General features: G+C 36.2%; 1 protein-coding gene across 1 annotated transcript; it reads left to right on the forward strand.

Moving 5' to 3' along the window:
• Nucleotides 1-16: 16 nt before the first annotated feature.
• On the forward strand, nt 17-15217 carry LOC144968152 (interleukin-1 receptor-associated kinase 1-binding protein 1-like). Its single transcript, XM_078906184.1, has 4 exons — nt 17-638; nt 8782-8978; nt 10174-10267; nt 14117-15217. Exons 1-4 carry the CDS (start codon nt 336-338, stop codon nt 14294-14296), a joined length of 774 nt encoding a protein of 257 aa, XP_078762310.1. The 5' UTR covers nt 17-335; the 3' UTR covers nt 14297-15217.
• Nucleotides 15218-17898: the final 2681 nt, after the last annotated feature.

Consider the following 17898-nt stretch of genomic DNA (forward strand, 5'->3'; position numbering starts at 1 on the left):
TTTTTTGGACTTATTCCTTTCCAACCGCTTACAATGCTGATAATATATTTTACGACTTTACCTGTTTGAAACGTTGCCAATTTTATTGATAAGATGATAACATTTTAATGAAATACCCATGCACCCGATGTAAAAAATATTTCAGAGTAATCTAAATGCTTCAATATTTGAATCCCGTGCATCAATTCCCCACTTTTATCACGAAGCGAAAACAAGATTGAGCACGTAGTGACTGGCCGTTGTTTACAAATGGCGATCTATCAGACCATTCATTTCGTTGGCCATATACAACAATAAATCCCTATTTGATATGTGGTCGAAATAGATATGTCGATATGTCATATCATAGGCCTATAAGAGTATTTACTGAGATTAAGAATGCTAAATCTAATCATTTTAATCTGAAAGAAGTGTATAATCAACTTGAGCCTGAAGTCCAGGAACAAGACATGATGAACTTCAATGTAAAAGATCGTCACATAAATGTGACAGGAGTAGGAGACATTACCTTGCAACCTGACAGATTTGCAATTTCTGTCAAATACAAGGCTGTCAAAGACACTTTACAAGATGCAAAGAACAGCGTCACCAGACGGTTGGATTACATTGTACAGACATTGAAAAATAGTGCCTTGAAGGTAGGATATTTGCCTTTAACGACACTACACTGAAGTTATACCCCAGATCAGGTCAAATATGTTAAAAATTAAGAGAGAAATAGTATTCAAAATCACTCTGTGAGTTTAAAATGTGAATAATTGTAAAAGCTGTCACACCGGAGTCACATCTCTTTGCTGCTTTTATAATTTTTTAAAACATGTCTGCTTTATAAAGCAGTTGTTGGTTGCTTGGATATATGACAACTCTCTTACATACTTACTTACTTATGGATTGTTTCCAGCACATGTCCTTATAGATCATCTTCGCCAGACTCTATTTCTTCATCGTCTTTGTGATTTAATTTTCTTCCGGTTTTACAATCTGAAGCGCATTTATAATTGTACAAAACATTTTTGGTCAGACCAAAACTTGTCTAGTCTGCTCTTGAAGCTATTTAGGGTTTTTGCATTCACAACAGAATCTGGTAAACTTTTCCATATTTTAGTTGTTCTCACAGTAAAACTTTTCTCACATCCAATCCTGGTCTTTGTGTGAGCAGTTTCTTTTTGTTGCCTCTGGTGTCTTTTCTTCTTGTGACGTCTTTCCTCCATTTGATATATTATGTCATGTCTTGGTCATATTTACCACTTGTCATCTTGTAAAGTTCTATCATGTCGCCCCTATATCTTCTGTATTTCAAGGTTGGTAAATTAAGTTTCCTCACTCTTTCCTCGTAATCTAGCGATCCTAGTCCAGGCAACTGTTTTGTAGCCCTCCTTTGCACACCTTCATTTAGCTCGTTGTATTTTTCTATGCAAGGAAACCAAACTGAGCTTGCATAGTTTAAGTGGTATCTCACAAGCGCTTTATAGAGGGGTAAGAATGTCTCTTTGTTTAGGTATTGGAATGTGCGTCTGATGACAGCAAACATGGAGTTGGCTTTTTTTTTTTTTATCACTGATATGTGTATCAAAAATTAATTTGTCATCCTATAGTGACTCCAATGTCCTTTTCTTCTTTAACCCATTTCAATAGAATACCCATCAAAGTGTATTTGAAGTTGTCTCTTGGTTCACTTTTGCCAACATGCAGGAATTTACACTTATCAGGGTGGAATTTGAGTAACCATTATCACTCCAATATTCTAGTTTCTTCAGGTCATCTTGAAATATATCCCTATCAGTCTCTTCTTTTATAATTTTGAATATCTTTGTATCATCAGCAAAGAGGTAAACTGATGAGTCAACAATGTCAGGTAAGTCATTTATCTATATGACAAAAAGAACTGGTCCAATGACCGATCCCTGCGGAATCCCTGAAGTTACTTCCTGCCAACTAGAGGATGACTGATTAATTTCTACTTGTTGTCTTCTTCCAATCAGATAGTGTTCTATCCAACTAATCATTTCTTCACCAACTTTGTATGCTCTCAATTTATTCAATAGTCTTCTGTGTGGGACTGTGTCAAAGTCAAAGGTATGTAGTATGATGGTTTCATACTTCTTGTATTTTTTTAAATAGCACTTTCTGTTATGGTCTCCTTCTATTCGTCTTGCGGTATGCTGCGCGCCGTCGCACTTAAGTGGGGAGAAAGGATAAAACCAGTGGCGCACCTCGCTTCAACGTCATTCGCCTCCCGACTCACGTCGGGGGCAATCCTAATTGAAATAAAACTATTAGATAGTAAGATTTAATAGTGTGTTATTTCTGTTTCTTTATTTGACAGTGTCGCCCCTTCCTTAGAACCAATCACGACCCTGAGCATTGCGCGAGAGAAAAACTCAGCATATCTCTTGCGCAAAATAAGATCTTGTTTTGTTCTATCACTCCCTCTTCATTCGTCCCAAGCCTCAAGAAGCCTGCCACGCTGCCTGCCAAAATAGCGGCACTGGCAACTACACACATCTCATTCTCAACAACAAAAACTACACCTTATTATCAAGAAATATCTCGCCACCAAACCTCTCAGAACAACTCCATACATCCTCCCTATCAAATCTCTCTCATTTACTCCATCGACTATATTACACCTTCCTCATTAAAAACTACACGTAACTTGAAGAAAACTACAAAGAGGCTTCATTATTGTATGTACCCCCTGCAACCCAAATAACAAGATACCACAATACCAAGATCATTACATTGGCGCCCAGCGTATGGGAAGGCCCGACACTGTGAAAATAAGGACCGCTTTGACTGTGCAATAGATGATAGCGATGTTGGCTGCATAGCAACCAAGAGAGGGCATCCGATGACAACCCTAGATAACAGTGATGACAACCCACGCTGAGACAAAGAAATGAAGTGAATGATCTGATGTGCGGTGTTAATCGTATTTTCTCTTAACAGTGAAAATATTATGTTTAGAAACATTCTTTACATCAGGCCTGATAATTTTATTTTATATTTCCTTTCATTTTTGTTGTGTGTTTTAACGTGTCATTGTATTTCATTTCTTTTGCCTTTTGTTTCGCTGCCCGGTCTGATCAACCGAGTGGTGAGACATATTTGGTGTAAATTATTTACTTATATTTCCATCCCCCCCCCCCCCCCCCCCACCACCTCGAGTACCTCCTCGTCCCCTCTCCAGGGGAATATTTACCTCGTTTGTTTGCTTTTATTATTATGAATTTTTAATTTGTATTTTTTCTCTCTTCCGTTACATGTTTTCACTATGCTCATTTTATAACAGCTCCATTTATTTGTTCTTGACACTTTGTCCATGCACGCAAATTTTATAGTGATTTTGTTTATGTTTATTTTGACTTGTACCTTTCTGGTCTGTGGGCAGTATCATGAAATTTATAACATATGTTTGCGTGTGTCAAGCACTTCACTCACAGCATGAGTGCTCAGAACACTTATCATTTTGTATGTTATGATCAGTAGAACGTAACCTCCAAGTAAATGGAAATAATAATACGTTTCCATCTTTCCTTCTTTTGGAAGACAGTTGTTAATGTTAGGTCATACTTTCTGGTTGATTGCGCACACTAAGACTCGCTGACTGGGTTAGGTGTCAGACATTCAACAACTCCTCTTTTTGCTTTTATCAGATATCTCAAGTATTGGATTCCAAGTAAATCCGGAAACAAGCCCTTCTGTCTCCCCTTTTCTCCTGCCTGCTATCAATTTTAGACAGGACTTGGTTGTTCTTTTGTTAGAGACGAAGTGTGACTTTTGAAAATGCATTTCTTTGTTTAGGGGCTTAGTTGGAATTCCGCATTCCGATTTTCTCCCCTTTTGGCTGTTCATTTCTTAATTTTATTTTACTGTGTACTGACATTCACCATTCTACGCGCCCCTCATCCACCTCCTACCTCCCTCCACTCCCTCTTCCCCGTCACTTACTCATCACATATTGTTAATCACTTTTGCAGTGCTTATAACTCCACCGCCCCCCACCCCCTTCTCTCTCTCTCTGTCTCACTACCTGTCCCCCCCCCCCCCCCCCCTCTCTATCGCTCTCTCTCTCTCTCTCTCTTCCTCTCTCTCTCTCTCTCTTATCTATCTATCTATCTATCTATCTATCTATCTATCTATCTATCTATCTGTCTATCTATCTCCAACGCTCTAGTAATATGGCTGAGTCGATTCAGAATTTGATCGACGGCATCGCTGCTCTGTCGAATGAGCAAAGAATGGAATTGCTCAATGCAGTGCAGGAAACAAAGAAAACGGAGCAACCTGTCAATGTCTCAGCCGTTAGAGCTGACGCTCCACGACTGTCCACCTTTTCCGGGGATGACGGCTCCCCTTCTCATTGTTCCTTTTTGCAATGGAAACTGGAGGTTAAAGACCTCCAGTGCTCTCATATGTTCTCGGAACGCATCCTTGTGGCGGCCATGAGACGCTCTCTAAAAGGGCTACCGGCCGACCTCATTCTTCAGATGGGGGAGGAAGTGACCTGCGACGCGATCATTCAAAGTCTTGATCGACTTTATGGTAATATTTTGCCTTCTTCCGATCTCTTGCAAAAGATTGCCATCGCGTCGCAGGTAGAGAATGAAGCAGTCACAGCGAGGGCTGTTAGGCTTCAGGCCTTGGTGGCACAGGTGTCAGGCAAAGTGCCACCTCTCATTACTGCTGAAGGTGGAGCGGACATGTTGAGCGCTCATACATGATTGCATGGGCATTACGATAATTGCTATTTTATTAATTGCTATTATATTATTATCTTTTATGTATATTTTCCTCTTTATCTGGGATTAGTTGCTTATAGTTTATTAAGAAAATCGGGGACGATTTTTTGTCTTGAGGGGGAAGTATGTAGTATGATGGTTTCATACTTCTTGTATTTTTTTAAATAGCACTTTCTGTTATGGTCTCCTTCTATTCGTCTTGCGGTATGCTGCGCGCCGTCGCACTTAAGTGGGGAGAAAGGATAAAACCAGTGGCGCACCTCGCTTCAACGTCATTCGCCTCCCGACTCACGTCGGGGCAATCCTAATTGAAATAAAACTATTAGATAGTAAGATTTAATAGTGTGTTATTTCTGTTTCTTTATTTGACAGTGTCGCCCCTTCCTTAGAACCAATCACGACCCTGAGCATTGCGCGAGAGAAAAACTCAGCATATCTCTTGCGCAAAATAAGATCTTGTTTTGTTCTATCACTCCCTCTTCATTCGTCCCAAGCCTCAAGAAGCCTGCCACGCTGCCTGCCAAAATAGCGGCACTGGCAACTACACACATCTCATTCTCAACAACAAAAACTACACCTTATTATCAAGAAATATCTCGCCACCAAACCTCTCAGAACAACTCCATACATCCTCCCTATCAAATCTCTCTCATTTACTCCATCGACTATATTACACCTTCCTCATTAAAAACTACACGTAACTTGAAGAAAACTACAAAGAGGCTTCATTATTGTATGTACCCCCTGCAACCCAAATAACAAGATACCACAATAACAAGATCATTAAAGGTATAATCCATATACACACATTCCACTCTGTGGCTTTTATCGACAGCTTCAGTCCATTCATCTAAGACTCTTATTGTTGACCTTCCTGCGATAAAGCCATACTGTTTCTTAGTGAACAAGTTATTGTTTTTTAAGTGTTCAATGATATGATTTCTTATTAGCTTCTCCATTACTTTGCATTCTACTGATGTTAAGCTTACAGGTCTGTAGTTGCTAGCTAGAGCTTTGTTCCCTTATTTATATATGGCTCTGATTTTGGCTTCTTTCCAGTCATTTAATAGTTTCTTCATTTCCAATGATTTGTTGAAAATTATGTTTAGAGGTTTCATCAACTCATGTCTCAGTTCTTTGAGGAATCCTGGGTGTAGTTTGTCCATTCCTGGTGCTTTGTCAGTTTTCAATGTTTCTAATGCACAAAGGATTTTTGATTCTGTCATCTCAAGCTGATACCATGTCTCTGTTGTCGTCCTTGTTTTCATGTTTGGAGCAGTTTCTGTGGGTTGTTTAGTGAATACCCTACTGAAATATGATCCCAAGATATTCACTTTTTTCCATCATCGGCCACTGGTTCAGACAATGGGTCTGTTGGGTCCATGCACAGATCTCCTTTCCCTTGTTGAATTTTACTTTGGAGGTGATATATTGCCATAGCTTTATCGGATTGGACTTCGCTTCTTTAGCTAGATTGTGTTCATAGTCTTGTCTTGCTCTACGCACTAGTTTTGTCACTTTATTTCTAGTTCTGTTATATTGCTGACTTGACCATTGGTTTGATTTTGACAGACTTTCTTTGAAAGCTTACATCTCTCTTTTATGAGTCTTATAATCTCTTTATGTAGGGGTACCTTATCTGAGTTTGTTTGTAGGGACATATTTGTCTTCTAAGTTTATGAATGTTTTTTTGAAATTGTTCCATATCACATCTATATCCTTATGGTCTAGCACTTCCTCTCAACATTGATTATTTAGTTCCTCTTCGATTTTGCAATAGTTGACCTTTTTATTATTTTTTTCTTGTCCTGTTTGGTCTCTTAATAGTCATGTTACATGTATATTTAAATGTTAGGACACAGTGGTCGCTCTTTCCTAATGGACGGTTGTACTCTATATCTTCTACAGCTTGCTCATTGGATGTAATAATCAAATCGAGCATACTCAGATTGTTTGTGCCTCTCCATCTTGTTGGTTTATCTACATGTTGGAAGAGAAAAGAGTCTTGTAAAGTATTTAGGAAGTTTTGCTCTTCTTTGTGATCAACCTCCACCAGTAGATGGTCTCACATTATATGCGGATAGTTGAAATCTCCCATCAACAAAAGAAAATGGGTGAATTTCCTGCTAACTGCCTCCAATATGAGGTTATGTAGTTGTTTATTATTTTCAGTTGAGTCGTCATTTGGGGAGCGGTAATCAATAAATTTTCATCAACCTTAGTTTTAATATTTACAAAAAAGTTTTATTTAAATACTGTAGATAGTTGGATTTCTTGAGCCTTAAGGTCTTTGTGTCTATATAAGTCCTCTTCCCACATTTGAGTTAACATTGGAGTGAAACATATAATCATTGATCCAATCCATCGAGAATTCAGCAGGGAGTATTCTTTGATTAAAATTGTTTGGCTTGACTCCTGTAATACCAATAATTTTTGGTTTGGTGTCTTCTATTCTCACCTGAAATTCATTAAGTTTAATTCTAAAAGAGTCTGCGTTTGTATAAAAACAATTAACATAATCAACACTATTTACAATCTTTGATTCTTTTTCCTTTATTATTTTCCTGGCCCAAGGTGGTCCCCTTACTTTGAATTTGCAGCCTGGATGGATTTTCTGGAGGTTTTTTGCCTCTTCATACAGTCTTTTCTCCTTTTGTCTTTCAGTTATGGTAAGGTCGTTTGATAGTCGAACGTTCTCATAATTTTTGGCCGACTTTAAGTAATTCCCTCCTCTGAATAGCTTTGTCTTTAACTTAGGATCAGTGAAAGTTACTAACAGAGGCCGCTTCAAGTTGGGATTATCTTTATTGAATTTCCAAAGTCTCCTTTTCTTGAAATGCTTCCTTGGGTAATCTCTGCATTACGTATGGAAGCAATTCTGGTGGTTTCCTCAATATCATGTCTTACTCTTTCTGACCTTTCTTCTGAAATAAATTCCTCGATGCCATACACCACCATATTGTTTTCTCTCCTCTCTCTCTCCTCAAATTCAGACATGACCAAAGACACTTCATCCCTTTCTTAATTATCCTTTCCACTTGATGCACACTTTTCCCTTTTCAATTCCTCTTTAACTATATATCTCCCCCTTCCTTCTTCACATTTGTGTTTTAGAGCTTCTTCCAAAGCCTTCAGTCTGTTTTCAAAATTAGAGGATATCTCTTTAAATCTTTCCCTAATTTCTCTGTCAACAAGTAGATTTCTTTCTACCTTTTCTCTACATTCTGTGCAGAACCACATTGTGTCATCACTTTTTGTCATCCATGAATATTCCTCGATGGTTTTGTCAAGACATTTGATGCAGAAGTGGTCTTTGCATCGTTGGCATTCCAGAAATTTGTCATTTGGGTCAGAAAATCCCAAAGTGCATATTTTGCAATGCCAAGTACTGATCTTTCTGTTTTTCTTGACGTTCGGATTTGGGGAATTGTTCCTTGATTTGTTGGGGGTTGACTTCCCTCCTTTGGTCTTCCGTTTTTTGTCAATAATATTTTCTTGTGATAGTGGTTATTTGTTGGACATTTTTAGAGAGATTTGTTTGAATCACTATTAACTGATTAAATGTTAGGCTCTATTAATCATGGAATGAAACACTACAGACTGGGGAATGCTCCAAGTAATCTCTTAATTATTAATTTAAAGAAAATAATTCGACATTTTAAAAAAATCTGCGCCATTTTTTTTAACAGCCACATTTTTATCTGGCCCTGATGATGTCATTATAGAGAGATTGCACTGTTTTGGGTTTTGTTCTGCAAACTATTTTCTTTTTCTTAACAGGTTCATATAATGCATACTCAGCCGTATCTCACATTCATAATGCTAAGATTATGACGGCCAATTGAAGCAAAAGTATTTCATTATTACTTTACTTTATTGTCAAATTCTGAGAGGGAGAGAAAACTGAAGTCAATAAATAGTATACGGTGCAGCGCTGATATATGCTTATTTTTTTTTATACACTACAATAGCTTTGTCACAGATATTAGGGAGATTTTTGTATGTTATCTGAATCCTTTTTTCCCCCTCTTTTTAACAGGAGGATGATTATCGAATCTTTCAATACACAAACCATGCTGATTCCATGGTCCACATTGACTGTGAAGTCGAAGCTCATTTCACAGATTTTAACAAGTGTCAAAATGTCTCAAATCTTTTAGCTGAAAAGTTAGGACCTGCTATCAGTGTGTCGTTGCCCAGGTGTTATCATGCCAAGGGAAGTATGGACAAAGTGAGGTAAGATTACTTCCTCAGATCTGCCGATTTGAAAATGTTAAAATTTGTAATTTTCAGGAGATAAAACTTATAGTCACTATAGTTAACCTTAAAATTCAACAAATTTAGCAATGCCGATCCTATGGAAATTCTTGGGTCTCGATTTGGGTCTCGAAATGGCTCGAATTCAGGGCAAAATATGGGGGACAGCAATTTCAGTGTATGCCATTTAAAAAAAATTCATTACAATGATGTTTATCAATTAATATGACTGACAGTTGGCACACAATTAGAGCAAAGAGGTCATTTTAAATTATGTCGAACGGCAAAATTTGTGCGATTACAAGAAGACCGGTAAAAATAGATGTTTACTCTTTGGAGTAAAATATTTCTAAAACTACCTAGAGGAGAGATTTTGCTGTTAATAAGGTTATGTATGCACATTTCTGCTATTTATGTTTCAAATTTCATTGGATTATGATAAGTACTTTTCACGTATTATCACAAAACATCAACCCAATTTGCACTTCAATGAGTGCGAGGAGGAGACAGCCATGGACAAAGTGAGGTAAGATTATATCCTCAGACCTGCCTACTTGAAAATTTATCTTCTATAATATATATAATATATATCATCTATAAACTATCCAAAACTAAAATTATTACATGAGACAAAAAAAAAAAAAATATGATGAAATGGGTTACATCACAGAATTTGAATCAATAGCATAAATTGGGACATTTGAAAATTAATTCATTGATATTCTTGTTTTGTCTTTTTAAATACAGCCTGAAAATAAATGGCGTTTTACGACATCATCTGAGGTCAATTTTCCTATGTTAATCGTTAATTATTTTTTAAAGTTATGAAGTATTGGACCAAAACAACATTGCATTATATTTAAAAGAAATGTTTTGTTTGCACACGTCTTAAAATATCTAAATCAAAACAATTTTAACCTCCATTTAAAATTGTTCCATCCAAATCATTTTACAAAAGGTTATCTAAACAGAAATTCTTAATTTTTTGGAATTTATGCTTTTGCAATGTGTTCAGGTGTCTAGCTCTTAAAACAGGATTTGTACCCACCCCCAAACAAACAAACAAACAAAAATTCACCTTCTAGTGTCTTAATTATATCAATGACAGCATATCTGATAAAACTATTTCACTAATTTGGAGTTTTGATTTTTTTGATTTCCTTTATTTCATTAGGAAACAAGCAGGCATGTTGGCCATTCATAATGCAAGACAAAAGGCTGGAGAAATGGCAAGAGTTATTCATCTTGCAGTTGGCCATGCAGTGAAGGTAATGCTAACCATAAATATAGTCTCAGATATAATAGGAACAGGGCATTTTTTTGTCAAGTGTTCTCGTTATAAAGAGTGTGGTAGACAATAGAAACATTTATGTAATTTTATATCTCTGATTTATCAATAATGTGTGCTTTGATGGTAGAGAGTTTTGAACCGCACACTGACAATGGGGTCCTGGGTTTAAGCGTAGCCATCGTAAAGTTATAGCCTGACACTGACCAAAAAATGACGTCAAAATGCCAGTCTTTTGCCAAAAAAGAAAATAAATCGTCAGTTGTATTCAACCAGTTGTGTTCAACCAATGAAATAACTTGTTTCCTTGAGCTCTACTAACGACAACTCACTAGACGACACAAGCCTAAAAAATGACGTCCAACTGCCAGTCCTAGAGGATTCTAGTGTCAGGTTATAAGTTAACGATTGCTACGGTTTAAGGCGCTTTCCTTAATTCAACAAGAAATTTGCTCACTGGCACTTTGACAATTTGGGCAACTCCTGTTGACACCAGATGTTTGATAGATAAACAACTTGTCTTCGTGAAATGCCTAGACAACGGCAAAAATACAGTGCTTGATTATGTTCTTTATTTTTACCATGAATTCCTTTGGAGGCTTTGTTATAAATAACACTGTGAAATTGAATGTAAGCTTCAATTTAATTACAAAAACAGATTAATAACAGAATTAGATTGAAGCTTACATTCAATTTCAGTGTTATTTATTTCTTCAAGCTTCGAGCAGCAACATTTACATTACCCAGTATTCTTTTGGAGGCAAAAACAAAATTTAAACATAAAATATATCTCAAAAATTTGCTGCCTTGACTGGGACTCAAATCATAAATATCTTAGTGCAGTTGCATAAACTTGTAGTATATGTGCTGAACATATAGGTGTAGCCTAGTCTTGATTGGTGAACAAAGAGAACGGGGCCTCTTTCTCTTCTAAGCTATACATAATACATGGTACAAAGAGCAGAGATAGAGCAGTGTGTGACTGTCATGGTGTTGTGTGCGAGTGTGTGCAACTGGTGGGGATCGAAGTTGGCACATGGAGTCAGGGAAAGGAGGCCACCATAGCAGAGAACAGTTTATTTTAACCGGACTCAGACGGATTCGTGTTTATTTTTAAATGAGATTAGTTGTCCTTTGTAAAGAGAAAATAAAATGGGACCGGACAAAAATGTTATTCATTTTAAGTGAGTTTATCTTATCCTGACTCAACTGTAAATAAATACAGTGAAATTGCTTGAAACAAATTGATGGATATGTTTGAACACATGACTGTGTCCCATTTTCTCCCCATTCAATATTTTCCTTTAACTGAGAACTATAGTCAGATTTTTAATAAGTGGCTCATGTTTTTCTTTTTTTTCTCAGGTGTCCCTCAATGCACAGCTGCAAAATTTTGTATGAACATCTGAATCAATTTGTCTTAATCTAAAAAAGTTTTTTTCATTAATTGTAAAACAATAGGAAAGGATTTTGCTTATAACAGCTATATTAAAATCGATAACTGGTAAGGATCGTAACTCAGATAATTTACAGTTTCAAAATTATGGCTTTTCCGCTTATCCATTCTGAAGGAATTCGTTAAAATGGAGTGTTTTGTTAATTGAAACTTAAATGATATGCATTCAATATGTGATTATGAAGGAATGAATGACAATCCTTAACTATCAGACATCTACATTTTATAACAATACACATTACTCATGAATACAAATGAAAGTGAACATTACTCACTTTCAACATTATTTTGATTGCGAAATTTATAGAAATAGCTTGTGTTTATGACAAAGAGGATTACATAAATTTAATGTAAACTGGTCAAAAGTAGAAATTCATAAATTTATGATACATTGTTTCCACAAATATGTACATGTGTTCAGCAATAACAACAACTACAACAACAACAAAGACATACTGGACACATCAATCATCACATTCTAATGATGAGGATGAGGAAAAGGAGAAATGAAACGACTATGGAAAGATTTCGTGGCATCACTCTCTCCAATGAAATGTAATTTTCCTCCAGTTTGCGAAGTTGGAGCATGCCTTTTCCCAGTCTTCCCTTGTTATATCATTTTATTACCTCGTCGGTGAGAGTAAATTTGGTGTTCCACCTTTCATCTTTCCCTTTACTTGGGTCCAAATTTGCTAGATTGGATTGAACTCACAGTGATATGGGGGATGTCACGCAACCAAGTGTCAAAACTCATTGATCAGACAGTCTGCTTTGAATTGAAAACTGTTTCTGGTTTGTTTCTATTCACTAGGAGTATATTTGGGCCTTTGATAAATAGCCAGAATATGTAATGCTGTCTGATTGGAGCCATGAAATCATATCAGTTTCTATAGTTACTGAAGTTGGAGCATTGAGGTGACCATGGGCCACCGAATTGTAGCATTGTCTAATGCAATACGACTGGGTGCTTTGAGGAAAGGCAGCAAAGTATTCTTTAGCCAGTCTTCAAACACCTCTGCATTGACCCCAGAATGATAGTCTCTACCTTCCAGATGATGCAGGAAAGGAAAAAAAATGTTATGGCATATTTCTAAATTCCCCAGTATCTTAACCACCTTCAAGAATATCAATGATCCTCTGTCCAGAACTCATGGGTCTTTTTCTACCCAAATTATCAGACGTCCATTCCTTTGTCGGATGTATGTTTATGTTCACCCAGTTCCATACATCTTTGGATGATATCCATATCAAAGTTGTCCTGGATCATTTTCCTATCACATCGTTCCACACTGGTGATATCTCCATCGCATTTCGATAATCATCTTCTTGGGGTTGATTGTGAAATTCCAATTCCATAGCCATCCTGTTTAATGGCTTATCTTTAGATACAAGTAGATTTCTTTTCGAAGCTTTACAAGATTGTTGTATCGTATCGTAAAGTTTAAAAGAGTATTTGTTTTAAAAGCCTTTAAATGCTCTGTGAAACATTCGTAAATAGATACAATTTTTCAAAGTTATATGAACAGCATTCATTGTTAATTTGGCAATATTGAGTATATTATAATAAGTATTTCAAATGATTTAAAACTAGAGATTTCATATCGATAATTGCGACAGGATGTAGATAATAAGCAATAAATCACAAATTCAAAATTTAAGGCAAACTACATAAATAGTAAGTTTATAGCAGTTAAAGCGAATTGATTGTTTTTATTCGGAAATAAGTATGACGTGAACTCATATTCACTAGCCTGAACTATGTGTCAGTACGAGATTTTTGTGAAAAAACGATGAATTCATCTTATACTTTGTGATGCGTTACTTGTTTACATTTTTTACAGTGTAAAATCTCAAAATTTTTGACAGTGGTTTTAAAGTAGTTTTTTATAGGTCTCAAAGAAGAAAACTTTTTTGATTTGACATCAACACGGTACAAAATCTTAATTCAGTTAGACAAATTGATTCAAAGATTGACACAAATTTTTACAACTCTTGATAGAGGGACATCTGAGAAAAACCAGAAAAACATGCGCCATTAATATAAAATTTGACTATAATTATATAAAACGTTTTCATTAACAACATTTAAAAGCATAACATTCCCTTTGTTGTACTAGACTGCTAGAAGCTGTGAATTGTAAAAAGTAAAAAACAAAGATGAATATAACAGCTTCATAAAAGAACAAAATACCAAACACAAAACGTTTCGGGCTCAAAACCCTTCTTCAGCCAACAACAAAAAACAATAAAGACATAAATACATTGCTAAATTCCAGATAGACGACAGAAATATTTTTTAGGTCCTCCCGTGTTTGGTATTTTGGTCTTTTTTGAAGCAGTTACATTCATTTTTGTTCATTCCCTTTGTTGTAGATTGAGGAACAAGGAACAACAGAAATGTATGGAGGAGGAGACAAGGAAGACAACTTTGATCTCAGCCCTGGTATTCAGCAAAGGATTATCGATGCCACTGTACACATTACCAGCAAAGTCACCGTGTGCTTTGAATTGAAATCCTCTAAATCCAACAAAAGACAGAACTTGCCAAATTAACCTTTTTAATTGTGTAAACCCCCCCCCCCCCCCCCCCCCCCGTCTCTTTTATTTATCCGTTAGAATATTTTATATAACAATATACTTGCGGTTTTATATAGTGCACTATCAACTTAATGTGCTCAATGCGCATTACAAGGGGTCTCTAATCAACAGCAACATTTAACATGTAGAACAAGACATGACGCCTGTTAGGCGATATTACAATTTTTTTCTGACAGAGTCAACACTGTTAACGGCCAGGTACTCATTTTACACCTGAGTATGGTGAGAGAATATGAGTAAAGAGCCTTTTTACAAGAACTCAACTATGCGCAGAGCGAGGCTTGAACTCAGGACCTTCCAATCCGAAAGCAGGTATCATAACACTGGACCACATAGCCTCACAATGAAGGAAATGCTTTGTAGAGACTTCACTAAATGTGACCCAATGCATCAATGTGGTATTATGTTAGAGAGACATCCAACTTTTATGTCATGGCATATTATGAGACAAAAGGCTAGAGCTCAGCTGGTCAGCAGTTTGTATAAATAAGTACATATATATATATATATATATATAGTGTCAAAATGAACAAGTTTAAGAAAATTAAGTTTAAATTAGAAAATAGAAGATTTTTGAGGTTTGAGAAACAAACCTCATTATCCTCACATTTATCATTTTATATTTAAAAAGTACGAGTTAAGCTGAAAATTCAGTTTTAAGCAAAAAGTTTTCTCCCGACAGAATAATGGTTTGAGACGATTTGCCAAGAAATGTAAACACTTTGGAGCATTTTTGGATTATGCTAAGAGCAAATTGTTTTTTTTTTTAAGCTATTTAAAATGAATTTATCATTTTTTTCTCATGAAAACTACCAATATTTGAAATTTCAAGTAGGCAGCTCTGCTCTATGTACAAAAAAAGAAAGGGAAAAAAAATACTTTTAGCAGTTTAGTGTTCACTGTGGTTGTGTGCCTAGGGTGTTCCTGTTGTCACTACATGCTGCTGTATCTATCTCATAAAATTCTTATTTCTTTTATTGAAAATGTTGCTGCATGAAACTTGAAGGAAAAAAATAACGGTATGTATTGAATTGTAAGCTTCACTTTATTAGACGAAGACAGATACTGTGGACGTTTTGTTGATAAAGGGGAAATCCGAAATGTCCACACTATCTGTCTTCGTCTAATAAAATGAAGCTTACAATTCAATTCTTATCGATATTTATTTCTTTTATTTAAACTTTGCAAAATATTAAAATAGATATTGTCACAGTGTTTTACTTAGAGTGCAGCTGATAAATGGTATCATTTTTTTTTTGGTGAGGAATGGTGTCAAATATTTAAAAATAATTGTTATTCATAGGTGCTTGCTCGTCTTTATCATGATTTAACTTTATCATCAAATTGTGTTTGAATTGTATTGAAAGTGATACCCTACGTTTGAAGATTGTCAAGACACACCAAATAATAATAATAATAATAATAATAATAATAATAATAATAATAATAATAATAATAATAATATAATAATAATGGTATACATTTTGTGCGCCAATCATCCCTTCATCTGGAGGGCTCTCGGCACACAACAAAGATTAAGCCCTAACACAGTACTGTACACGAATAACGCTAATTATACACACGATCAAAAGAAAGCCTCTCTGAATAAAAATGTCTTCAAATGTATTTGCTTTTGTTTGTGAAACTGAATTTAATATCGTTATATTTACTTCACAATGCAGTCTCTTAATGGCCAAGATAAATATGTAGTCCTCCACATTTATTATAAGGCCCAAATAAGTGGAAGTTCATCTGGTTTTTATGCCATTAAAAAGGCAATACATAGCAATTACATGTTACCTTTTGGATAGGATGCTAATCTATCACAAAGTAGATTCTACAACTACCAGGTCTAATAGACCCAGCTACGCAATAACTGCTGAGTGGCCAGGGGGTCAGAAAACGTCTCAACTGCTTCTTCTTCTTCCATTAAGGCCAAAGCTTCAGGCTGAAGATTGTATGGCCATCTTTTCACTAACAGGGGTTTTAGAGGGAAGCAGGGAGATTTTTTTGAAGTCATCAGTCGAAAGGGCTTATTTACAAGTGGTTGGGAGGAGTTCCAAAGTCGGATGGTGGAGGGAAAGAAAGAGTGTTTTTAAGGTTTGTTTGTTTGTTTTTCAGGGTTTTACGGTGCTTGCAACACATTTAGGTTATATCAGCGCCAGTAAAAAGGAAAAAAATGGGATAGTAAAAAGTTCTAGAATTACAATTAAATCACCCAAGAAAAAGTAAGACATAGGAGAACTGGGAAAAAATAGGTATCAGATGTAGATTCCAAGAGCATACCACCAATGTACTTAGTTTAAGATCATCTATAAGTCTCATTCCAACACAAGCACAAAACCCACCAAAGAGGAATACTCAAATGCTTATATTATACATTCAAAACAACAAATATAATAATACATAACAGAGAGATGATTTACAAGGAAAAAAATATCATCTCCCAAAACAATAACTGCATTTGACTGTTTCACTCCCAGCTAGGACTCTGGCCAGGGCCAGGACAAAACCAAGTAATCTCATTCCAAGACAAAGACGGAAAGCATGTTGGTAAACAGATATAAGGGGATAGAAGACACAGCATGTACCCTCCTGCCCACTATGGGAGGTCAGAAACCCCACCCAGTTTAAGGCTTTTACGGCGCTTGCAACACATTTAGGTCATATTAACGCCAGTAAACAGGAAGTTGGAGAGTAAAAACATTCTAGATGTACAATTAAAAGGACTCAAGGAAAAAGTAAGACATAGGGGAAATGGTTCAAATAGGGAACAGATGTAGATTTCAACAAGAGCACACAATCAGTGTACTTAGTTTGAGATTACCTAAAAGTCTCACCCAGCCACCAGCACAAGATCCTGCTAAGAGGAATGCACTCAAATGTTTACAAACCATTTGTTAAAATAAAAAAAAATAACAATACACAACAGAGAGATGATTTAATTTACAAGGAAAAACTATAACTATGCATTCGACTGTTTCCCTCCCAGCCAAGGACTCCAGGCAGGGTCAGGACAAAATGAAATAATCCCATTCCGAGACAAAGACAGTCAGTAAGCAGTTGGAAAACAGATACAGGGGGATAGAAGACAGAACAAGTATCTCCCTGCCCAAAATAGGAGGTTGGGAACCCCACCTAGAGAGTAAAGATGATGGTTTGTTCTTGAGTGGGGGATTTCAAAATTAAATGTTTAGTTTCTTGTTTTGTTGTTGTTCCATTTCAAATGGCTAGTTGGAATTTTGAGTTTTGATGTAGCGGTTTCCATTGGAGATCTGGGATTGATAGCGGTCCTTTTACTTGTGTGAAACAATAGGTCTAAAATAAAAAAAATTTAAAAATAAAGTTTTTATGTTGTGCAATATCCACTAAACGTGCTCACTTACAATTTTTTTTTCTGACAGACAATGCTGTTAACGGCCAGGTACTCATTTTACACCTGAGTACATTGAGAAAATGTGAGTAAAAAGCCTTTTCCAAGGACTCAACTATGCACAGAGGGAGGCTCGAACCCAGGACCCTCCGATCCGAAAGCGAGTGTCATACCACTAGACCAC

This window comes from Berghia stephanieae, chromosome 3 (genome assembly GCF_034508935.2).
Source record: "Berghia stephanieae isolate SIO BIC M18660-M18661 chromosome 3, UCSD_Bste_1.3, whole genome shotgun sequence".
Taxonomy (NCBI): Eukaryota; Metazoa; Mollusca; class Gastropoda; order Nudibranchia; family Aeolidiidae; genus Berghia; species Berghia stephanieae.